Source organism: Penicillium malachiteum (genome assembly GCF_028827825.1).
Source record: "Penicillium malachiteum strain IBT 17515 chromosome Unknown utg000002l:1.0-8849297.0:1.0-8852440.0, whole genome shotgun sequence".
NCBI classification, from domain to species: domain Eukaryota; kingdom Fungi; phylum Ascomycota; class Eurotiomycetes; order Eurotiales; family Aspergillaceae; genus Penicillium; species Penicillium malachiteum.
In genome coordinates this window covers 7573286-7596876 of record NW_026643095.1, presented here as the reverse complement: position 1 = coordinate 7596876, position 23591 = coordinate 7573286, and the positions used below count along the sequence as shown (strand labels likewise).

General features: G+C 47.4%; 9 protein-coding genes across 9 annotated transcripts; 8 read left to right on the top strand and 1 right to left on the bottom strand.

The window, feature by feature from the left end:
- Positions 1 to 340: 340 nt before the first annotated feature.
- On the top strand, positions 341 to 2866 carry N7483_005829 (putative Patatin family phospholipase; the record flags this gene model as incomplete). Its single annotated transcript, XM_057089266.1, has 3 exons — positions 341 to 622; positions 714 to 1558; positions 1630 to 2866. The coding sequence occupies 3 exons, from the start codon at positions 341 to 343 to the stop codon at positions 2864 to 2866; spliced, it is 2364 nt and encodes a 787-aa protein (XP_056949095.1).
- Positions 2867 to 5259: 2393 nt separating this feature from the next.
- On the top strand, positions 5260 to 5961 carry N7483_005828 (uncharacterized protein; the record flags this gene model as incomplete). The annotated part of the gene is made up of 1 exon (XM_057089265.1): positions 5260 to 5961. One exon carries the CDS (start codon positions 5260 to 5262, stop codon positions 5959 to 5961), a length of 702 nt encoding a protein of 233 aa, XP_056949094.1.
- Positions 5962 to 7473: 1512 nt separating this feature from the next.
- On the top strand, positions 7474 to 8376 carry N7483_005827 (uncharacterized protein; the record flags this gene model as incomplete). Its single annotated transcript, XM_057089264.1, has 1 exon — positions 7474 to 8376. One exon carries the CDS (start codon positions 7474 to 7476, stop codon positions 8374 to 8376), a length of 903 nt encoding a protein of 300 aa, XP_056949093.1.
- Positions 8377 to 10018: 1642 nt separating this feature from the next.
- N7483_005826 (uncharacterized protein) lies at positions 10019 to 10723 on the top strand (the record flags this gene model as incomplete). The annotated part of the gene is made up of 1 exon (XM_057089263.1): positions 10019 to 10723. One exon carries the CDS (start codon positions 10019 to 10021, stop codon positions 10721 to 10723), a length of 705 nt encoding a protein of 234 aa, XP_056949092.1.
- A 2208-nt stretch (positions 10724 to 12931) lies between these two features.
- On the top strand, positions 12932 to 13846 carry N7483_005825 (uncharacterized protein; the record flags this gene model as incomplete). The annotated part of the gene is made up of 1 exon (XM_057089262.1): positions 12932 to 13846. The coding sequence occupies one exon, from the start codon at positions 12932 to 12934 to the stop codon at positions 13844 to 13846; it is 915 nt and encodes a 304-aa protein (XP_056949091.1).
- A 1088-nt stretch (positions 13847 to 14934) lies between these two features.
- On the top strand, positions 14935 to 16146 carry N7483_005824 (uncharacterized protein; the record flags this gene model as incomplete). Its single annotated transcript, XM_057089261.1, has 3 exons — positions 14935 to 15226; positions 15286 to 15525; positions 15587 to 16146. The coding sequence occupies 3 exons, from the start codon at positions 14935 to 14937 to the stop codon at positions 16144 to 16146; spliced, it is 1092 nt and encodes a 363-aa protein (XP_056949090.1).
- Positions 16147 to 18380: 2234 nt separating this feature from the next.
- Positions 18381 to 19231, top strand: med8 (RNA polymerase II mediator complex subunit MED8; the record flags this gene model as incomplete). Its single annotated transcript, XM_057089260.1, has 2 exons — positions 18381 to 18505; positions 18574 to 19231. 2 exons carry the CDS (start codon positions 18381 to 18383, stop codon positions 19229 to 19231), a joined length of 783 nt encoding a protein of 260 aa, XP_056949089.1.
- Positions 19232 to 19471: 240 nt separating this feature from the next.
- N7483_005822 (putative monosaccharide-P-dolichol utilization protein) lies at positions 19472 to 20425 on the bottom strand (the record flags this gene model as incomplete). The annotated part of the gene is made up of 2 exons (XM_057089259.1): positions 19472 to 19732; positions 19799 to 20425. The coding sequence occupies 2 exons, from the start codon at positions 20423 to 20425 to the stop codon at positions 19472 to 19474; spliced, it is 888 nt and encodes a 295-aa protein (XP_056949088.1).
- Positions 20426 to 20839: 414 nt separating this feature from the next.
- Positions 20840 to 22450, top strand: cox10 (protoheme IX farnesyltransferase; the record flags this gene model as incomplete). The annotated part of the gene is made up of 1 exon (XM_057089258.1): positions 20840 to 22450. The coding sequence occupies one exon, from the start codon at positions 20840 to 20842 to the stop codon at positions 22448 to 22450; it is 1611 nt and encodes a 536-aa protein (XP_056949087.1).
- Between the last annotated feature and the right edge of the window lie 1141 nt (positions 22451 to 23591).

The window sequence follows — 23591 nt, the reverse complement described above, 5'->3', positions numbered from 1 at the left end:
AGGATGAATGAGATCTGATCAGTTCATTTATATATAGAATATCATGACTCAAATCTTCATCACTTGTCCCACATCTGAATCATATCCTTTGTCTTTTTGTCTTATACTACCCCATACTGAAAAAAGACGTGGGGAAGTTGTGCTGGGGTTAATGAAAACCTTGGAAGTTGGGGTCATCGGGCTTACTATTGGTCCTCGTGACGTATTGCAGACCGCCCTTGATGACCGGCAAATGGTCCAAATCTTTGAACTATTTTTCATATATATAACTTCATTGTTCTGATCTTTACTTTTGAGTTCTCGGCCTTAGTGTCGCAGACCCCCAAATGGCGCATTCCCCATGCATAATCCTGCGATGTCGGTATTGGGCGACTCCGCAATAGTCCATCCAAAATGCTACTCGAACTACTCCAAACAAGACACGAATCCGAAGCCCTCGCCACAACGACGATCCCTACGACGGGCCATCTCCATACCGGCAGTTTCTTCGATTGTCAAAGATTCGTGGAATTGGGCTAGTGACACTCTGGGCTCCTACCGTGGTGGATTGTCAGCCGAAGAAAGGAAACAGCGAGCGGACGTGGAGGTTCGCAAACAAGTGCTCTATCTGAAAATTAAAAATGTGAGAATTTCTTCCCTTGGTGGTGGCTTAGTTCCCGAACGGGCGGTCGCATCTGCAGCGTGACCATGCTAAATCGTAACTTCGACTGCAGGCTGTGTCGTACGAGGAATGGTGTAGCTGTGCCAACGAGCTCGACGTGCTAGAAGAAAACAACAACTGGAAAGAGACCTTCGAATGCGCCGAATATCATCCTCAGCTGGTACAGGAACGATTGCGACAACTGGAGGAGGCGCGTATCAGCTGCGATGTCAGTCGCATGCTGTTCTTGGTTCGCACCGCGCTCAGTCGAGACCTGGGCATGATGAGCAATGGATCTCTGTATCGCCACTCGCATATTGGGACAAAGGATTTAATAGACCGATATATCAATACCGCGCTGGACACGATCACAACATTGGTGGATTTGTCGGTACATAATCGCTGTGATGGCCTGGAACTGAAGTACATACTCGACCAACTCTTAGCAGCTCGGCAAGCCTTTGGCCGCAGTGCATTACTCTTCTCAGGTGGCGCCACGTTTGGCATGAATCATATCGGCGTGCTGAAGGCCCTTTATGAAGCGAAGATGATCCCTCGAATAATATCAGGCGCCTCCGCAGGTAGTATCGTATGTGCTGTCTTTTGCACTCGCAACGATGAGGAATTGCCGGCACTCCTCGATACATATGCACATGGGGATTTCGCTGTTTTCAATGAGACTGGACAGGAAGAGAATATTTTTCAAAAGACGGCTCGGTTCTTGAAGTTCGGTTCTTTCCTCGATATTTCCCATCTAGCAAATACCATGCGAGTTTGGCTAGGCGACATCACTTTCCAAGAGGCATACAACCGCACACGTCGGATCTTGAATATCTGTGTATCTAGTGCCGGCATGTATGAGCTCCCACGACTGCTGAACTATATATCTGCGCCGAACGTGTTGATTTGGTCCGCTGTGTAAGTTACACTGAAATCCATCTAATTGAACACGGGTTACTTTGAAGATCTGTCTGACAATGCAATTGCAGAGCGGTGTCCTGTTCTGTGCCATTAGTTTTTAGACCATACACCTTGATGGCCAAGGATCCCTTGACAGGGCAAACCGTTCCCTGGAATGATTTTCACAAGGAATACATAGATGGCTCTGTGGATGGCGATCTTCCAATGACACGACTCTCCGAGATGTTCAACGTGAACCACTTTATCGTCTCTCAAGTGAATCCGCATGTCGTACCATTCCTACCAAAAGAGGATGGACCAATCAAGGGATCTATTCAAGGTCCATCATTCGTTCCTCGTTGGATGAACACAATGACACACTTGGCGAAGGATGAAATGCTGCACCGCATGAACGTTCTATCAGAGCTGGGAGTCTTTCCGACCTCCATGACGAAATTGGCTTCTATTGTTAATCAGAAGTACAGTGGCGATATCAACATTTACCCCGAGCTGATTTCGTCCAACTTCCCCCGGATACTGGAGAACCCGACGACCGAGTTCATGCTCGAGGCTTGCTTGAGTGGCGAGCGAGCAACATGGCCTAGGTTAAGCCGAATTAGGAATCACTGTGCGATTGAACTCGCCCTCGATCAAGCTATTCAGCAGATGCGGGCCCGGGTAGCCTTTAGCCCGGGTCAGGTTCGTTTGCGCATGCAAGGCTCGACCCGGCGCTCAAACGATTCAATGGACAGCAGCGCTAGTCGAGGGCGTATACGCAATCGTAGGAGGGGCTCTCACAGCCCTGAACTGGAGAGAAGACGATCTAGAGGTGCATCTCAAGGTAACACGGCACAACAGCCACGAAAGGCGCGCAGCACAGTGTCGCTTGAGAACCCACACTCCTTGCCATCTCACGATCTAATCTCCGTGTCAGGCCACCGCAAGGCCCATAAGCGCCGATCATCAATATCCTTTGGCTGCGAGGGCTTCATGGTTGGCTCTGGTAGCGACGACGAGGAGGAGCCCGACGTTTCCTCTTCTGGTCACTATCGGCACACCAAGCCCCGAGATTCTTGGGACGCTTCGTCCTACGGAGAAGACTTGAGTCAGGGAACGCGTAGTCCTATCCGATCACGGACGTCATCATTCTCTGGAAGGTCACAACGATCTGCCTCAGGCCAAAGAGTTTCTCCAAACGAGGCCTTTATGCCGTCAGCTCGAGATATCTCCATGGCTCTATCACCATCCTCCCGTCACCAGTTGAGCATGACACCGACAGTCCAGCCGAACTCTCCTGAATTCTCTACACGGAAACTGCGCAATTAATTTACAACATCCCTTCTTCCCATCCCACGAATCGGCCACGAATCGGCCACGTTCCGGGCACCCATCGGGTAACCCAGCCAGGACAAGCTAAGCCAGCCAGTCCGCGCACAAACTTTGTGCCACTGGAACCCCTAAACAGGTTCGATAGATTCTTGCCTTGGGCTCCTTGAACAACAAGGATTCCTTACTCGCACATTACTTTACTCATTGGATCGCTCTAATTACCTTTGTGTGGTCGAATTCCTCATTTCGGATTCTTCTTCCTGTCTAGACCGGGCTGGTAAATTTGTACATACTTTCGAGCTCCTTTCTTTTCTTCTGTGCAAGACTAGACTCTGGTTACGGGCAAGATTGACCTGGCCCGATAATCTAAACTACGGCATTATGACTTTACGACAGACTTGTATATAGCAAGATTTTCTTTCTAGACTTCAAAGTTTTAGTCAGATAATCACCTCGTTCCGCCTAGATCGGCATGGCAATTTCAGAAACAAATACGAAAAATTCCGCCCTTGGCGCTTCTTTTCTAGTATCATTTTTGCCGTAAACACCGATGGAGAACAAAAAATGCTGGGGATATCACGATCGGAGGACTTGGCAACTGTGCAGTGATCAAGAGTGGCCATTTCGAAGTCATAAGTGGAGGTCGGCAAGCCAAGAAAGGGAAGCATCGACATGGAATTTATCGTAGTATGAATATCACATCTCAAGTTCAATCTTGCTCTTTCAAGGCTGCATATCAACCCCCCCATTTTGGAATCGAACTTGAAGAAGTGCACAGTTGCTGAGTATTGTTGTCTTTCATTGCCAAATTTGATATACTCTTCACTCTTCTGAGATCAAGTTGTTAACCTGAATGTATATGAGTGTTCCTCCAAGTCGATCCCTGAAGTCATGGCTCCACTTCTGGGGCTAAAAGCACCTTGAGAGGGTTTGACTGCAAGGACCCGCCACGCTAGCCGAAGGATTCAAGGGGCTGACGACGACGATGTGGGCAGCTGTGGAAACTCTCCTACCGACTTCAAACCCCGACCACCCCATGAAACAGGGTCGGTGGCCACTATTGTTTCCAGCCATGGATTTTCAAGTTACAAGGTTGGATTAGAGCTGAGAATGGATCTCTCCACAAAATGTTCAGACCACACTGCTCAAAACCTAGATGGACCCTTCCGATGATCAGTTCTTGATCTCTCTTGGATAAGGAGATACAACACCTCCATGCGCCAGCTCGAGTTTCAAGTTAAGAGCAGAGTGCGAGTAACGAAATGCCCAAATTGCTGCCGAGCTGGTTCCACAATATGCCGATCTTCTAATACTCATTGGCAGGCTTTTTATCAATCAGTGGGAACGATGATCTTTTTCCTGGCCAAGGTTCAAAAGATGTCCACTCTACCTGTGGATGAATCCACAGAAAATACTCCGTACGAAGGAGGGATTGTTTCTGTTTCATACATTCCTTGTACTGTAAAGAAAGAGTGACAAAATGGATATGATTTCACATGATCGAGATCCAAACTGAGGTATGAACTCATACTGGAGTATTGTCCAAGCGTCAACCGTCATCAAACTTCAACCAGCGAGTTTCTGGACTCCTCAGAAACACAAAAACATCACAAGGTGAATGCGGAATAAAATCAAACCGTTGTTCGGTACCAGAAATTAAGCTTGTCAGTGTTATTGCCTTGATTAGACCCGGCAACACCAACACACATCTCAATCCGGTAGTTGGCCCTGGCTATCAACCAACATTGAGCAATGAGATTTTCCCTTCAGTCAGACCACCCGGCAGAAATGATATACACTGTATACGAAACATGATCGTCAGTGTATTGATCAACTTCAAATGTTATTGCGGCCCAGTGACCCTGTTCCAACAGTTTGAAGCGTAGTGTCGATTCCTTACCTCTTCTGTGCAAGAGAGTCCACTTTTCTTCAGCGTTTTTCAAGTTGGACGGTGCTTGTCCCGTTGTCCTGCCAGCAGCTATCACGCTATCCCGGATACATGGGGAAATAGATGTATCAGGCTCGAATTGAACCTGCCGATTGTTCTTGTTCCTGACGCCCTAACGACCCACAACATCCTCAGGTCCCCAAGATCGTCAATTACCCTCTTCAATTCCCGTGCTCATCGCGGCCCAGCCATGTAATTACTCGCGGGAGGCAAACTTTGAGATCATGCCCGATCACGGAGTCTCCATCTACAATTAGCTTAGGACCCAGGAGCGGAGGCTGGGTGTTGTTCACCCATGATCCTCACCTATAAAGAAGGTGTGGTATCCGTCACTTTGTTGTCTCTTCATCAGCTACATCTCGATTAAGATTGTGTTTCTTAATCCAATTCTACCACTCTTTTATCTTCCTGATCCAACATACTACATACCCACTCATTCAATATGAAGTACTCTTATGTTGCCCTGGGCTTGATTGGCAGCGTCCTTGCCCTCCCCGCTCCTCAGGGTGAGCCCCAGCCTACCGGCCCTGCTCCCTCTGGTATCCCTAGTGGAATGCCTTCATTCGGCAACTTGGGTAGAATGGAGGAGAAGCGCCAGTTTGGTGGTGAACCCTCTGGACCTGCTCCTTCTGGCGCCGCACCCACCGGAGCTCCGTCAATGGGCGGATTCGGCGGCTTCGAGGAGAAGCGCCAATTTGGCGGCGAACCCTCCGCCATCCCCTCGACCAGCATGCCCTTCCCCGAACCATCTGGTGGCTTTGGCGGTTTCCACCGACGTCAGTTTGGAGGTGAGCCCTCTGGTCCCGCCCCGTCTGGAGCTACACCTACCGGACCTCCATCAATGGGTGACTTTGGTGGTTTCGGTGGAATGGAGGAGAAGCGTCAATTTGGTGGTGAACCCTCCGGACCCGCCCCATCTGGAGCTGCTCCCACTGGCTCTCCCTCATCTGGCGGCTTCGGTGGCTTCGGTGGTTTCGACAAGCGCCAGGCTGGCGGTGCTGGTCCTTCTGGCCCTGCTCCATCTGGACCCGCTCCCACCGGTGCTCCGTCAATGGTTGGCTTTGGTGGCTTCCAGGAGCGTCAGTTTGACGGCGCCGCCCGATCTGGCCCGGCACCTTCTGGCCCAGCTCCTACTCCCTTCTAAATAATTACCCGGCGCTACTACGGCGCATACGCACACCAGAACCGACATAACCAGTGTTGAGTTGACATGGTGAAAACGTCTATATACGACGTGTTGTACAGATTTGCAGGTCTTGGCTTTTAAATTGGATTGGATCAGGACCCGGTACAGGATATACTTTTTTGGATTTATGGGCTACACGTATAGATGGTTCAAATGTTTGCATGTCATGATGGCCACCGATACGGGCTCTTTTGATATGTGCTTCAATTACATTCGCTTATGGCAATACAATTTTCCTTCACTATAATATCTACTAGAAGATCCTGGAAATCTCCTTATTAACTTCCAGAAGCTGTATGCAAAATGGTCCTGAGAGCATTTAAATGTTCAAATATTTCTACTTATGACCACTAGTATGCTTATGAACCCTGGACTATGGACGACGGTGACGAAGTCTTCAAGTCCCAAGATTAAGACCAATTGATTTACCTCCCAAGGTTTAGATGTAAGGGTCTTCAAGACATCCCAGGAAAATCTGGAGACTTGGGTAGTACGTAGCACCGCTAGATGTCCTAATGCATTCGACTTGAAGTTGTATATGAGATCACCACCTGGGGAGCATTAGACTCATGATTAGCAATAATTAATTAAAACTGCCTGAATATGGGCGATATTAGCTGCATGAACACGACTACAATCTAAAAATTGGGACTAATTTACTTCTATTTTAAGAAAAATTTACCTTGAATATATCCCAAGTGTGCTAATTAAGGAACAAAACCACCCCTGTTAAGCGCAGAGTTGACTCCACCTTTGTGCATCACCGTTTCGGCGGTAATGCGTCACCCTAATTGGTTTTCTCCGAGTCCAGCTGCTTTCAATCCCGAGATACACTGCAGCTTCCAATGCATTGTACTAGACATGGCGGGAATATCGAGGTCTAGAAAAGCATCAGGTGGGTTGTCTATTCAACCAAGCATTAAGCTTTATATCCGGACGCCATCCCGCTGAAACTTCATGTTGGAGCTCAGACATTATCTCGTCTCAATTGAATTTGTTTGATTCATTATCTGTTTTATCTGTCTTCTTCTTTGTTGTTTTTGTCTTGCCTTTGGTCTTTAGGCCCCCGCAGTCATTGGCTAGCCACCCCACTACGCCTCTCCATACCCTTGTCTATCACAAACCAGGCTGTGTCCAATCCGAGTCTGTGATTCCTGGTTATGTTGGTCTTGTGCCAGTCGAACCTAGCTTCGCAACTGTGAAGGACACTGAGTTATCTGCCAAGACTATTGAGGAGGCCTTGTTGATCCCACGTCGTCACCTTTGGACGTGGGCGCTGTTTTATTCCAAGCCACTATCCTTTTACCCCTCCTAGAGAATTTCAGATCTCTGGAGTTTACAAATCTTTACCTCTTCGCCAATTGATTCCCGCTCGCATGTTCCTTAGTGTTTCTGTTCAGAAACGCTGTGTTTATTCCGTGGATCCTTCACTGTTTCAAACATCACTTGAAGATACAATATCCATTAAGCATGGCTGGAATCATTAATAAGCCCCTGGCCTTCTTCCGCAGGCCTGGGGACTCCAAGCCACTTCATACCAGGTGGGGTGACGTGGCTATATCTGTGCCTACAGAGGGCTCATGGAATCAATACGATAATCCTCACCGTCCAACACAAGAGCAGCCTCAGATCTATGGTCCGGGGTTCGTTCCAGATTTTGTTCCATCGTCCAGTAATCGAACCAAACACCGTGTACACAACTTGAGGAAAAAGGATAACGATGAAGAAGACGAAGAAGAAAAGGAGGACGAGGAGCATAGAACAAGACCTGCTATGACCCGATCCGCCTCCGTTGCAAGCTCTCGACGAAACTCCCTTTCTCTGGGATCTCTACATCCAGGTCGTCTTTCCGTGCGTCTAGCATCTCGACCCAAGCACCTACGCGGTGAGAACAAAGATGAGCGAGATATCCATAGAAGAGACTCTCAACGAACTGAATTTGCCTACAAACCTATTCAACAAGACTATACGGCAGAGATCTCCGAAACTTCCAGACGCACCCCTCCGTTCAGGTATATCCCGACCAACGGACGATACGTGGAAGAGATTCCTACACCCAACTATATTCCGAGTCGCAGTCAGTCTGCCATGTCTCATCGGAGCTCTCGCACTAATCGAGGTTCTGTTGATACCTCTATTGATTCCTTCGAGGAGAGAGATCGTATTTTTACACGTCGGGATTCTCATCACGAGGATGACCGTGGCTCTATTCTAAGTGATGGGTCTGATGGATCGAGCTCTCGACGCAGTCACTTTGGATTATCTCCTCGACGACGGAATTCGCCGTTTATTCCGGCAGATCGCAGACAGACGTCGTTGTTGAAGCCCATGACTATGGCGATGGTTCCGGATCCAGATGAACTTTATGAGTGATGGATTTAAGGTTATATGTTTTATGTTATTTATGATATTTGATCATGGCTTTATGTATTTGATTCAGGTGTTTGATTTATGATCATTGCGCGGCGTTCCCTGGCATCTCTAGGCGTTAGGTTGGTTTACCGAGTTGGCCTAGTACTCGAGAATGACAATATTTGGCCTTACTAAACTATAATTCTTTGTAGTAAAGCACAAAAAGCTTGTAAAATCCTGTAAAATGAAAGAAAGAGTCAAGAATCTTAGAATTAATAGTATGAATTACAGATTCTTTCAACTTTCAGTCCCGTCTGCATTCTTTCAAGATCAGGTTAAAATTGACCAAACATTTGAATGACAGTGTTTGTATTTCATCATAGCTCATTCAAATGTTAAGACGAATCCTTCGGGATCTGCAGGGACTAGCCAATGACCTTGAAAAAGCCAAGAAGTACTCGGTACAAAATCCTTTGACTTATGCATGTATTCATTTAAGTGGCACAAAGCGTTGCGCCGAACCTCCACACGGGTCAAGACGTGGCACGTCCGCGCCTACAAAGCCTAGAATCTCCACCACAAGGCTGCATCAGGGTCTGAGGGATGATTAGGCGTATCACGGTCCTAAAAAGTCATTTGAAAATCTACCTTGCGTGTCCAGATCATCATATACATCAATTGATGTATCCATCATCACCTGGGCAGGATCATCACACGTCTTCAGCCACTGACCCCGCTGGATAAAACGCCATGCAGATCACGGTGATCACCGATCGTTCGTATATATGTACGTCGGGAATAACATTTGAATGTAGAATTATTGGCCATCACGAGGGAAGGTGATTCGTGGTATAGTGAAGCGCTTACAGTTGACCAGTCAGAAGGCAACCGGAATGTTGGTTCCCCGCCACGCATGCAAGTGAGCCAGATGGGACTCATGCATTTGAAAGAAGTCGGCGCCTTTGACCAAAAATTAGCAGAAGCATGAGACTAAAGTGGACTAAAAGGGACTAATGTGAACTAAGTAGTTCTTGGCTTAGTTAGTTTGGTGTGATGAACACTTGATTTGGTGGAATTGAGTGGAATTGAGGACTAATTATGGGCCTTTTGCATGATCTATTTTGGATCATTAATTTGATACTATCTTTGTATTTTGTCTCTTTACATTGCAGGAGGGGAATTCCGAGTCTTTGCGTCTCAAAATAGTTCTCCTTTGTGCTGAAACAGGGTCCCTGTGTCAGAGAAGCTTCCCAAGGTTCTGCGCAATGACCCCTAGAATTATATATCAATGCCTAGTATTCCTGAGTGTTCATGTTTATTTGATTCTTCCCAAGGTTTCATTACCTTGATCCATGGTTATTTGTTATTCAAGTTTAACCCCAAATTATTTTATGGGAGACTATTGTACCTTTGCGACTTAATTTGTCCCTTTATACTAGTACTATCTAGTACTACCTTTTTACTACCTCCCTAGAGCCGTCCTGCACTGTGATCAACTAGCTCTACGGGATCTGGCCCTTGGAATGATTGTGTTGATTCTCATCACACGATCTACCAAGGATATTTTCATCAATCAAGGTTATCATTGGTGTATTTGATTCTAAGCGACAAAACATCCTTGCAAGTGGGTTCATTGTGGCAGCGCCCAGGTGATAACATTTGAATGCACACAGAGACGCTAACCTCAATATTGATTAAAAAAACAGTGACGGGAGGATTTTTAAATCGATTCTCTCGAAAAGAGAGAGCTAAACGAAAACAACAACAAGAAGAACAACAACACCCACAGCCACATTTACGAGTCCCACCTGCGTACAAAGCCGATCTTTACGATGGCAGTCTCAACGGGCCCCGCTCCGCTCATCCCCGACCACTCTCATCTTTTGCTCCGGACTTAAGCCGCCAGACCCACGCTCATTATCCGCAACAGCTTCCCCGAGCTTCATGCGACCAGCCCCCACTTCCGACTTACGATCCATCAAAGTACCAACCTATGCCTATGCGCCCTATGTCGATTCCAAGTTCGGATTTACTTTACACCAATCAATACGCGAGCGGCCAATCTTCTCATTTAAGTGCTGTTCATTATCAAAATGCTCGTTCCTCGATCTATCAACCCCATCCCGCACCGAGGACCGAGTACTCCGCACCAAGATTACCACCATATGAGTCGGTGGCGTCTGCAAGACGTCAATCTACTATGCCTTTTCCATCTCGGTCAACTACTTCTGCTCAACAGCGACTAAGGTCTGAGGCTAGAGAAAGGAGTCATTCTGAACCTATGCCTGCAGGCCCGGTTGACAGTCAGGGCACACGGGGCCGTCGACAGAAGCCTGTTCTATCACGATTGATTACCAACTTCGGCTAAATTATGTCAATGATTTATGGGCATATATTACGTATTTTTTTTTTTTTCTTTCAGGTTTAGATTATTTGGTCAAAATGAGTCTTGGCTGCGGCAAGACTACAGGGCTCCCAGCCCGGTTCTTTTTCTTTTTTTTTCTTTGATGACCCTCATGACGGTAACTCGGAGCGAAGGCGTTCTTTTGGTGTTTAAATGTTTCTTTGCCCAGGTGGACATGATTCAGGTTATTTTTTTTTTAATTTTTTTATTATTTTGTTGCACTTATTTAGCGTCCAATTTAGCGAAATTGCTTGAATGACTTTGTTGAATGATTTGGAATTTGGAATTTGGAATTTGGAATTTTGACTCAAATAAAATAAAATAATCAATTGATTTATCCTAAATTGCATACATTCGGGGATGTACTCCGTACTAACTTGAACTGTACAATGTACTTTTCATGTGCACTTACTATGAATGTACTAGTAACTAGCCCACTCTCATCATTCGAACATTTGAATGCGACTACCTGGGCAGACTCTTTGAAAGTGGATTTATCTCGATCTCCACTTTACACGGCTCCTTAGAGAGATCGAGCATTCTTAACGCCTTATGGTCTGTGCCACTTGTCGATCTTGCAGCGATTTTCCCTCTTTTCTTTCCTCCCTCTTTTTTCGCACCTGCGTGAACATGTACAACAAGGTTCGGAGCAATTTACCCTTCAACGGGGATGTCAAGTACAGACTACATTACTCATTTGAGTCTTTCCATTTCCAGTTCAGCCCCTCCTCCCCGGTGCCTAGATAAGCTCCGGGAATGGTGCACACACCACGAGGTCAACGGGTCGATCAACCTTGTCTCTCAATTGCTGTCTTCTCCGAACCAAAAGATTGGTCTACCTCGGCCTTCGGCGTTGATGTACATACTGTCAAGGGCCCATTTCGATGAATAAATTTATTTATTTTTCCTTTATGGAGTAGTTCAACTTGAATTCGTCCTTTTGCTGTGACTCTCCACTCAAGGAAATCCACTCTATTGCAGGGATTATACTGCGCCATGGTGAAACATTGTGTTTTTATTTTTTCAATCAATTTTCAAGAAAAAAAAAGGGGGAAGAGAGAGAGAACAAACCCCCACCCCCTCTTCTAATCCCGGTTGGATTGAATTCCCCTTTCCTCCTACCAGAGACTCTCAAGGTGGGTGATATTGGGGTCATGCGGGATCTTCTTCTCTAGGATATCCCATCAATAAACCCCTGTGGACTCTCCTTGTGGTTACGGACATACCCCCCAGTCATTAATATCCAATCTGCGGCGAGATACATTCGGCCGTGAGCTAGGATCTTCCTTTCCCTCTTATGGTCTTATGGATACTTGGTCAAATGTACGCTGGCGCAGATCCCTGAACAAGCGCCATGCCAAGACAATGGCGGACGACGACTTGCATCCATTTTATGTGCAACCCTACATTTTGACTCGCTGTCATGTTTTCTCTGTCAAATGCAAAAATTCAAGTGAGCTACTCCCGACTAGTCTCCGTACTCAGATGAACCAGGGTCATGTACATCGTACATCTCTTTTGGGGGCGGCTCATCCAGTCGTCTTCGTTACTTGTCCACACCTTACCCCTCTCGGGCCAAGTGTACACACCATCGCTGCAGCTATTGAAGCATTCCACTTCACTAGAGCCACACTAAGGGGCTATTTCACCCGTCTCTTTCTCGCGCTTGTAGTTTGTCCATTGCGGCCTGAAGCGTTGTATTGTTGCATATCCCTCGTCCCAAGTGGCGCCCCCGGGGCCACCGCCAGAGGGGTTGACCCATTGTGCCGGGCCCCAACCCGGATTTACTCAACTCTGGATGGATAGTTTTTTGTCCTTCTTGCATCAGTCTTGAGGTCTGGAAGATCTTCTCTCTTCTTGGATTAACCAGAGAAAAAAAATGATGTGGAAGTTTGTCAGTCTTTCTTCAAGAACCCTCTTTTGTGATTCATATGAAAGGTCTCTTTCCCTTTTGATATCCCTCAGGGCTCATATTTGGACTTGACATCTTTTGCGAGACGCCTGTTCGACAGACCTTGTGGGAGGGGAACTTCAAATCAACCTTGAAATGACCGCTGCTTGGGGGAGTGTTTCGTCTCTCCCATTGAAAGCATCATAGTTATATCCTTTTTTCTATTCTATTATTCAGATATCCTCACTTTGCTCTATTCGATGGTTAATTTATTTCATACCATGGCGAACTTTGTGAAGAAGTTCAAAAGGAAGCATAGGCTTTCAACCGAGATGCATGATCGCTGGGGTGATACTGCGATCAGCTACCCTAACCAAGGCTCATGGAATCAGTGGAACCAAACTTCAGGGTTTGCGGCCAATGCTTCTGCAACAATAGAATCTCGTCCTGCCGAGTCAGATGGACCCCGACGTTATATACCTACCACTTCAAATTCCGTCGCGCCATCACATCAAGGCTGGAGCGACGCCAGCTCTCAAACCATGCGCACATCACCAGAGTCGACGCATTCAACCCACGAGAAACCAGAGCATGAAATTCCCAAAGGGTACTTCGACGAGAACATCCGACATCGCACTGCTAGTGAAAGAGCTCCGAAGCATCACATTCGCGGGTTGGGGATAAATGGTCCTCCACAAGAAGTACCACACACTCATATTCCGAGTCCTATGGACCTGGATGTAGATGTGGATATCATAGATGATTATGACCATTACTCCGATGAATCATGCGACGAAGAAGACGAGGAACGCGATACTCTGGGTGATTCTCGGTGCTTGATGACTCGTGGTTACTCATCTGGAGATGTTCCACGACGCGAGGAATGCGGCTCTTACTCGGATCGCCCAGCTCCGTCTCCCGCACTTTCTGTAACATCTCGAATGCGACGAGCAAGTGTACAAAGCTCAACAACTCAAGCATCATCGGCTGCGGGGACTTGTTCCAGACGGACGAGTTGTACTGCTGCATCCTCTGTGTCGGCACCCTCTTTACCCCCGGACACGCCACAATATCCAGTCAATACTATGCATTCTGCACAACCGGAGAAACGACATGTCCCTCGCCCAAAACCGAGGGAGCCCGATCACTTGGCTCAACAGCAGATGGTTCCTGGTTATGATGAGCTTTACGGCTGATCTTGGATCTGAACAATTTTCTATCTATTTTATTTCTAGCGATTTAGAGATTTTTGTGTATCTGGGTGGTGATATTGTTTGCTTGGGGCGGGTGGAATTGAACCTAGACCTTCGGGTTGGTTCAACTGTTTTTCTTTTTCTCTTCTTCTGCTATTGCAGTTTATTCGGGTTTAGTGCTCGAATATTATTAATAATACTTTATACGGAGTTTGGAATCTTTTATCCCATTTATTCCAAATTTGAGTCTGTGAGATGAAATGTTGGGATCTAACCAAGTCCACTCAAGTACTCCGTACAGATTGTAAGCACTCTCGAGTCTCACTCCACACCTGGCACGGAGTAGAATACTTCCCCCCGTCTGGTCTACGTTGCTTGGCGCTTAAAATTTCTCAATTTCTTGTTTTTTGCTTGTTCTAGACAGGGAACTCCGTTTGAATGCCTCGACCTTGAGAAAAACCAAAAGAGGAGCTCCAAGAGAGGGGTTGGAATAATTGGGAGCGCCCGGGTCCCGTGCAAGTAGATGCATTATGCAGCTCATGTCACAGTCACAACCGCCACTCACCAATCACCCCTCAATCTTCATCACACTCATCACACCCAGAGTAGATCCACTCGAAGAAGGATAACTGGTCAATCCCAGTCCCATTAACCAATTGTTGGCCTATCAATTATAAGAGGGGCCAATACCAGCCTCTCTGCGATGAGCTCTAAGCGCCCACTGGTCACCCTGCGAGGGATGTGCTTGATTCGACAGGCACATCCTTCGTACCGAGCACTAATCAGTTCACACTGCATTGAAGTGGGAATCACTCTGTCGCCAGCTCTTTTAGCTGAATTGGATCACTCCACTTGATCGTCACACACGCCCCCCGTAGACACCGGCGCGAGAGCTTTCGGACACTGAAAAAAGAAGCTTTTCCTCTCAAACATCACTTCGTTTCTTGCCATTTACCCCCGAATTCTGGATTTTCCATGAAATCGTGATCGCCAGAATTTGGCGCTTGGCTTGAATCTTTTTTTTTGTCTCTATTTTGCTGGTTCTCGTTCAAGGCCATAAGAATCTTGTACGATATTGTCTACTTTTCATCATGTTTGGGCTCCGGCAGTCCAAGATGCTAGCAACGACCCTGGTGGCAGTCTTGCTCAGCAGCTTCATCCCTTCTGTATCCGCACTCAGAGTCGCATCTGGCTCATCATGTACGGACGTTTGCAGCAAATGGGGTTCGGCGACCAACACAACAGCTTCTGAAATCTCATGCCTGGATACTTCGTACAACAGCACAACAAAAGGCGAAGACTTCAAGGACTGCATCTCTTGCGAATTGAACAGCACGTACGTGGATAGTGCGACTGGAGAAACCGATGTCAACTGGGGCCTTTGTAAGTGAATCCACGAAAAAAGAAACATGGGGAAATCCAGTGTCTAACAAATGGAACAGTCAATCTGCGATATGCCCTCTCGACCTGTGTCTTTGGGTACCCATCATCCATTTCCAATACCTCTTCACCTTGCCCAGTTGCATGTGGTACAATCCAAGATGCTATCCAGTACGACATCACGGACCCTACGGTGAACAACATCGGCTTATGGTGCGATACCGCGTCCTTCGCAGACAATGTGATCAGCGTCTGCGAGTTTTGCTACAGTCTCACCTGGAACCAGCTCTTTTTGACAAACTGTAAGTATTCAGCAAAACAAAGAAAATGAAGAGAACGCACATCTAACCTTTTCATACCCAGTCCTCGAATCCATCCGATACAACTGTCACTATCCCACAACAAGTGGTGATGACTTCGCCATCTCCCCAACGAGAATCTTCTCTGACGATATTCTCCCCTCCACATTATCCATGAGCCATACCAGTTCCGGCCTCTCAAAGACCGATCTCATTCTCGTGATCGTGATCCCCATCCTAGCCTTCATCATCCTGTGCTGTGGTATCGGCACATGCTGCTTCTTCTTCATCCGTTACCGAAGAAAGCGCTCTCGCGAGAACAACTACCAAGACCACTTGTACGCTCGCTGGAACGACACCACCATCACAACACCCACCCCGGGTCAAGATGGATTCGACCAGCAGAAGTACACCGATTACCAGGCATTTGCCCAGATGCATGCTGCCGGATACGGACTGCACTCAGGTTTCAACCAGGAGCAGTATGGACAGGCGCACGAGATGTACGGAATCAAGAATAAGGGCTTCCAGGAACAAACAAACGAGATGGTTGTTCCGGCTCCGTACACCGATAATGAACAGGCTCCCCATAATTTTGGCATAGACCAGAAACATGCTATGTGATGAGCTCTCCTGATACCTGCGCTGTGCGATTAGGTTGAAGAGCGAGTATAGTGATTTGCACTGCGTAAAACTTGAAGACTGCGAAGAACCCTGTCGTGGCTTTGGGGTATCCGGTCGCTGTGTCATTTGATGTTGATAAATAATGATTTCATTTCCAATGTTCTGGTCATCGACTCTTCATTTTTGGCGTTTGGTTTGGCTTGACTTGTGCGCTGGATATATCCCCGACATTGAGCTTTCTGATTATAGCTGGAAGAAGTTCCTTTAGTTGAATGAGATAAAGAATTCAAAATGTTCTCATGAAAATTCAAGACCAGTTCAAAGGTTGAGTGAACTCGAAGTTCAAGTTTGGCCTCAGACTTGAGATAGGCACAGTAAAAAACTTCAACTCAAACCTGGCAAAGAGTCAGTATTTATCCCAAATAAATCGGCAGATCTATCACTCGCTCAGAGTTTTAAAAAGCAACAGACACCAAAAATAAACAAAATAGACTTTTCTCACCGTTCTCAGCTCTCGTAACTTTTCAGGGTCCGCCACACTTCCTTCACATTGGTTGGATATCTCTCCATGCCGTTTCAGCACGCACTGCCAAGGGTCTGGGGTCCAATGCGCTATCAGGATCTGGAGCTTCACAGATGTTATTTTTGGACGCGGGTGATTTTGAATTAACTCAGGTAGTTATTGGGTAGCATATTTGGATATTGTGATATGGCTGATTTTGGTGCATTTTGTGATGATGTGGAGGTCGATCGTCAAGATAATAACCTCGGAAACCTTCCAGATTAGTATGGTCTCCAATCTATTTTGGGAGATGGATTATACTAGCACTTGAGATGATTATACAAGTCGGGAATTTTTCATACAGTATTAGGCACCAGCTCGAACCGTGACGTTTAAGGCGTACCTAGTAATGCATAGTGCATCTGTAGGAGCCAATAGCACACAAACCAGAGTCTGAGTTCCTGATCGCTTCCAGTGATAAGGAGTGTCAGAGCGACAAGATATCCATTGGATGTACTACATCAAGAAATGGCCGATAGTACTTGATATACCCGACCTTCTCCTGATCTGTCCTGGCTAAGCCTTCAAAGATGTCGCGTCGGACTTGGTCGAGCATGGCTCTGCATTCGTTGTATCTCTTGTTTCCTTGACCTCAGTGACAAGGTCAGTTCCTGAGATTGATCGGAAGTAATTGAAAATGTGCCTCGCCGTATTCGAACATCTGGTGGGCAAGAAATACAAGACCAAGCGGTACTGTTTGTCGAAATTCAGTCACTCGATAGAGATCTGGGTTCTTGGCCTGCATAAGCATTCGCCATCCGATAGATACATTCTGATGAGTGTTATCTTCCTCGGACACGGCTTGCTCCTCTAGTGAAAGACCAGAGTGTTTGAGGAGTGGAACCACATCGAGCGTCTTCGGCTCAAGCCCATATCATTCAAGGAAGGCTGGGTCGGGATGGTGGTTCAAAAGTGGTGGGTTGTGAGATGACTGCTAGTCGATGATACTAGTACCTGTGACTAGGCTATATCGCCTGCAAAACTCTCTCATCCAGAAGAGGCAATATCTGGCTGATATGAAATATGAAACACTGACAGCCCTGGGGTTAGGAACTTTGGTAACGACCTCTCAACCGTCATCCATAGTTATTAGGTATGCCTTTAAAAACATTGCATTGGATATTTACTGATGCTAACGCACTTCGATGCCCCGACAGCGTCCTCAGCAACACTTGGCAGTCTGTTCATGTCGAGGCACCAATTCAGTTGCCCTTTAATGGATTCACCCACCTGGCGCAGGAGAGCTTATGTTGAAAGCCGGACAACTGTCGAAAGGTAGTGGAGCTTTGGATGTATAATATAGCTTCCAATCTGATATAGTATTCCGAGTTTCAGCCGCGGACGTACAAATGGCAGTGGCCACATCCTTAATGAATGGTAACAGGAGTGGTGCTGCGCTCCTTGAAAGAGTAATCCTTGATTCCGGACAGTTCGCGTTCTGAAACCAAACAAGAAAAAGAAAATAACTTCGTTCGCAGCTCGATCAGTTTACATTAATAAGAAAGAAAAGGTTCTTATTCATCTCCGTTGTCATCTTGAAGTGGTGGAGTATGTTAAAGTTCAAGTTGAATGCTCATAGTTCGGTCCGGGAATCCCCACCAAAGCTTCACTTCACTTCGAGACTCCAATATAACCTCAACCCAACATCTCTCCTCAACTCCACCAACACACAATGTCTACCCTCTCTCCAGACCAGATCAAAGTCCTTGAGCAGTCGCGCCAAAGGCTCGTTCAATTAACCCGCTCCCTCGCCTCCCTAATCTCAAGTCTTAACCAAAGTGACCCTCTTCCGCAATGGTATGTCAAGGCAATGCAAAAAACCCCCAAACCCAACCCGGACACAGCAACTCACTCCTAATAACTAGGTCCTCCCTCCAATCCCAAGCTAGTATTATCTCCAACAACCTTATCGGCGTCTCCGAACACCTCACCGACCACCGCGACCTCCTCACCTCACTAGTAGCCTACCCAGGTCCCGAATACCCCAGTCGCACACAAGCCAATACCCTCGAGCAACTCCTGCGCACTAAACTCGATCCTCGCGTCGAGGACTGGGTTGCGCGCGGTCGTACAGCAGGCACTGAAGCCGCCGCGGTCACTACATCAGGATTCAATCCAGTTCTATCGATCCCGGGTTCCGTCGCGGGACCTTCAACGGGTACAGGAGGAAAACCGCTCAGCGAGGCACAACTAGCGGAGTTATGGGAATGGGCACCCATCGAGGCGAACCAGGAGGCCAGACGGAGGAATTGGGGAGGGAATTTCACTCTTGAGGAGCGGGAACAGGGTATTGAGAATGTTGTTACGGGGTTGAAGAAGGAGTTGGAGGATGACGAGGGGAGTTCGGAGGAGGAAGATGAAGATGAAGAGGATGGAGAAGAGATGGATATTGTGGGTGTTCATCGCAAGTCTGGTGGTTCGGGCCTTGAGTTTGATATTGCGGCTCATCATCCTCATGCTGTCCAGCCTGTTGTTCCGCTGGGGGATATCTTGAGATACATGACTACTGGACGGATGTCGTGATTTCTTTATCTCTGCTTCGTTGCTGAGGGTCAGACTAAAGCTCGAATGATTTGTTTTATCTTGCAAGCGGCATTCGCGATCTGGTCTAAGAAATGCCTATCTCTACGAGCTATGAGTTTCCTTAGCGTTGAATGGAATCTATTCCATGGAAAACATCTTGAGAACAAAACAAGAATCAATTAATTAAACTTATTAGAATGAAAGAAACCAAAAGTACAGTCTAATCACTGAACAACTTTTCTAACCTCGTCGGCGGGTAGTGGGCGACTTGGAACCCGGCTTGGGCGAGACAGCGGTGCTCTGAGCGGCAACCGCTTGGTCCGCAGACTTGCGAGAAGCCTTCTTCTTCGGTACAGGGCTGTTCCAGTAGTAGACCATCTGAGTGGCGAGGATCACGTTAAGCGAGAAGCCAGCAATGAATCCATAAAGGATCAGCTTGTCGTCGACTTCTTGGAGGGTGGTAAAGATACGTGACAGGGAACCGACGAGGTAGTTGAAGACCTAAAATGACGTTAGTATCGTAGCACCGATTTTCGGGTGGAGTAAAAAAAAAAGTTGGCTACATACCGCGAACGCGCTGAGCTGTCCAGTTCCACCTTCACGCCAGATAGTATAGATTTGAGGAGCCTTGCTAGCCACACCCAGGAGACCAGCACCAGCTTGCAGGTAAGCCATAGTTTGCGCATCGATGAGCGTCTGGTCGAACAGAAGCGCGTAAACGCTAGCGGCGACGACTGCGACAAAGGTGGCAGCAGCAGCCGAGCGACCAGCAAAAGTCAAGACCAGAATACCGACAGCCACATCCTGAACCGCAATAAGAGCCGACTCGCCATAGGTGCTGAATGGGAACTGGTTGCGCACACCATAGGAGAGGGTGATGAGCAGACTGGCGGTCTCAAGGGCGTAGGAGATGAAGGAAACACCGGCGGAGGAGCGAGAGCTGATGAGCTTCAAGATCTGGGGAACTTTGACGACAGCGCTGGCGCCAACAATTGCGACGCCGAGAGCCTTGGAAATAGCCAAGGATGTGCAGACAGGATCTTTGGTCAAGTCGAGATCTAAAAGGAGGGCACTATGGCAGGATGCGCCGATCAACGAGATGACAGCATCGTGGACAGGCTCGGGGATCGCCTTGACTATTGGGTGGAGAAAGGGCTGGAGAGGGGTCACGACGTTTGTTTGAAGGATGTCCATGATGTCTGTACCTAGGTATAGGTAGTTGAGAATGATAAGAATGAAGTTGAGAGGCGAGTAAATAATAAGGCCAAAGCTGTTGTTGACATTCCGGGACTAGATATGAATGACATAATCAATTTACACCTGCCCACTCCAGACTGTGGCAGGTGGGCAATGTATTTGAGCTTGTAGTACTACGCATATAGATCTATCTGTATAAAACTATAAAGTATATAACTTTCTAGAATAAAAGATCATTCAGAAAGTACCTCGACTTAATCAATATAACTCCACATATGCATTCGTTATAGCTCAATAGCGTAGATCTACTCCGTACTGGCAAAGTGCGGAATTGGTCTGTGCCGCCGCCGGGGAAAGTTCGCATCCTTCCACTTTTCATTCTTTGCTCCTCTTCATGACCCTAGACGCGCCATGAACCCTTTACGGTCCGCCATTTTGAGGCCTGGCCCGCCTCGAGAGGCGAACTTATGCTCACGATGTCTGGTTCGCTCGCGCGTTCATCCCCCGTCAACGATTCGGGGGTTCCTTTCGTCCTCGCGGAGAATGGGCATCTTAGCGAATCAGTCCACCTCGCCGCTCCGCAAGACCTATTTCTCTCCCAACCGACTATATGATGGCTCACAAACGAAAGGTGGCATGCTATCTTCATTTGCATCCTCCAATGCCAATTCCCAACCTGGTCCCTCGAACTCCCAACATCCGAACGACTCCTCCGCATCCCCGAGTAGCTCAACTGGCACACCTTCCGACTCAATCGCGTCCGAATCAGTCAACAGTGAACTGCCGCATCGCCGGAGGAAACGTTTAAAGGAACAGAACTCAAATAATGACCAAGCCGAGCCCTCACTCCCGCTCGATGCATCCGCGCAATTGTCAAACTTCTCCTCCGCCCTCCCCGATACCTCTCTCCGTCGTAAACTGGCCGCCTTTCTCGCCTTGACGAAACCTCGTCTTTCTTTCCTTGTTGTTCTTACCACCACTTCTGCATACGGAATGTACCCTTTCTCGTCATTGCTTACCCTGGACCCGGCCATGACCCCACTCCCGACTCTCTCCACCTCAACCTTGACCTTTATTTACTTGACCGCGGGTACGTTCCTCTCATGTTGCAGTGCCAACACATTGAACATGATGTTCGAGCCGAAATACGATGCATTGATGGCTCGGACACGGAATCGTCCTCTGGTTCGGGGCTTGGTCTCGCCTCGTGCTGCCCTTCTTTTTGCGATTGGTACCGCCGTTGCTGGTCTTGGACTTCTATACATTGGAACAAACCCGACGACAACAGCACTGTCCGCAACTAATATTGCTCTTTATGCCTTCGTGTATACCCCACTGAAGCGTATCCATGTGATTAACACGTGGGTCGGTGCGATCGTCGGTGGTATCCCGCCATTGATGGGCTGGATAGCTGCAGCTGGACAGACAGCCACCACTGGCCATGACACTTGGCGTGATATGCTGTTCAGTGAGAACAGCATTGGAGGATGGCTGCTAGGCGGGATATTATTTGCCTGGCAGTTTCCTCACTTTAATGCGCTCTCTCACCTCATTCGAGATGACTACAAGGGCGCGGGCTACAAGATGCTTTGCTGGGTGAATCCCGCGCAGAATGCCCGTGTTGCGCTGCGGTACTCCGTGCTTATGTTCCCCATTTCCATCGGCCTCTGGTGGGTTGGGGTTGTTGGCAACGGCTTCCTTGTTGGAAGTACGTTCGCCAATGGCTGGCTTGTGCGCGAGGCTTACAATTTCTGGCGCCACACGGGCATGCAGGGCAGCGCCCGAGGTCTCTTCTGGGCAAGTATCTGGCAACTACCTATCCTCCTCGTTGGTGGGTTGGTGACAAAGAAGGGTCTGTGGGATGGTGTCTGGCAGAAAATCTTTGGACAACCCGAAGAAGACGAAGAGGAGTATTATTATTCTGAAGATGAAGAGGAGGCCGACGAAGAGGCCGACTCAAAACAATGCGATCGAGCTGTTGCGTCGTCGGCGAATCGACGCAGCACATTATCCACTGCATGAGCGAGTCATGATTGATTGGTCTCTTCTGATATAACTTGTTCGAAATGAGCCCTAGATATGCCATTTCCGTGGAATTTTTTCATATCTTCTTTTCTTTGTTGTCTGATTTTACTTATACAGCGGTTGGGACAGGCGTCTTTGTTTTCATTCTTGTATAACATGTCCATACGAGCCAACTCAGATCATTGGCTCAATCTATACAACTGTTTCATCCAATTGAGAAATTCTTTCAAGTGATTGACCCATGTCGTTGCCTCACCTCCGCGGAGCAAAATATGTAAATAAATCATACACAACCTAGGCGCCTCGGGAGACGCCTCCAGGGCTTAGTAGTATAGAGTACTCCGAGTCCATACTATAGAGCTCTTTTACTACTTCCAAGGTTGGGTTGTACTGGTTTTTCGTAGAACCCTCCAGTTCAAAGGCTATAGTCACAGGACATACATACCTGGGGCATCGCGCGGAGTGCGGGCTTTTACTACAGGGATACAGAGTACTGCTACTAGGTAGGTAGTAATGCTAAAAGTTATTTGGAAGGATCGATTGTTTGGAAGGAAGCTTTTTTTGGGGGGGGGGGGGATATCTAAGTACCAGGGATTGTAGTAAAGGGTACGGACCTCGGGATTAGAGAGTCGACCATTCAAGGAACCACATCTCCCTTATATTCGAGTAAAAAGGTCCCCAGGTATGGATTCTGCCCTGCTAGTCTAGCGGTCGGCGACCCGCTTGGGGACAAAGGTACTGAAATGCGGACGCTGGACCCATTTTCAGTGGCAGAGACATTACCGGCGGGTGGGAGGGTATCTGGCTTCGGCCAGGGAATAATGCTTTTTTTTGAATTTTTTATATTTTTACCCATCATACTTCTAGCTATTCTCTTTCTATTACACCTTTCAGATCCTCAAAATAAAATAATTGATGGAGATGGAAGGGATTATGTGATGGGGATGGATGTATCAAGTGAGAGCTGTTGAGGCTATTCACGCATTTCTGATTTTGAACGTCCTGGGTTCGATTCCTGACCTTGCTGGATTTCTTTTTTTCTTCTACTACCACTACTCGTTGCTCAAGTACTCCCCAGAATTTACTACTATGAGACATTCCACGGGTACTAGTAAATATTGAGAAGAGATAGTGACCG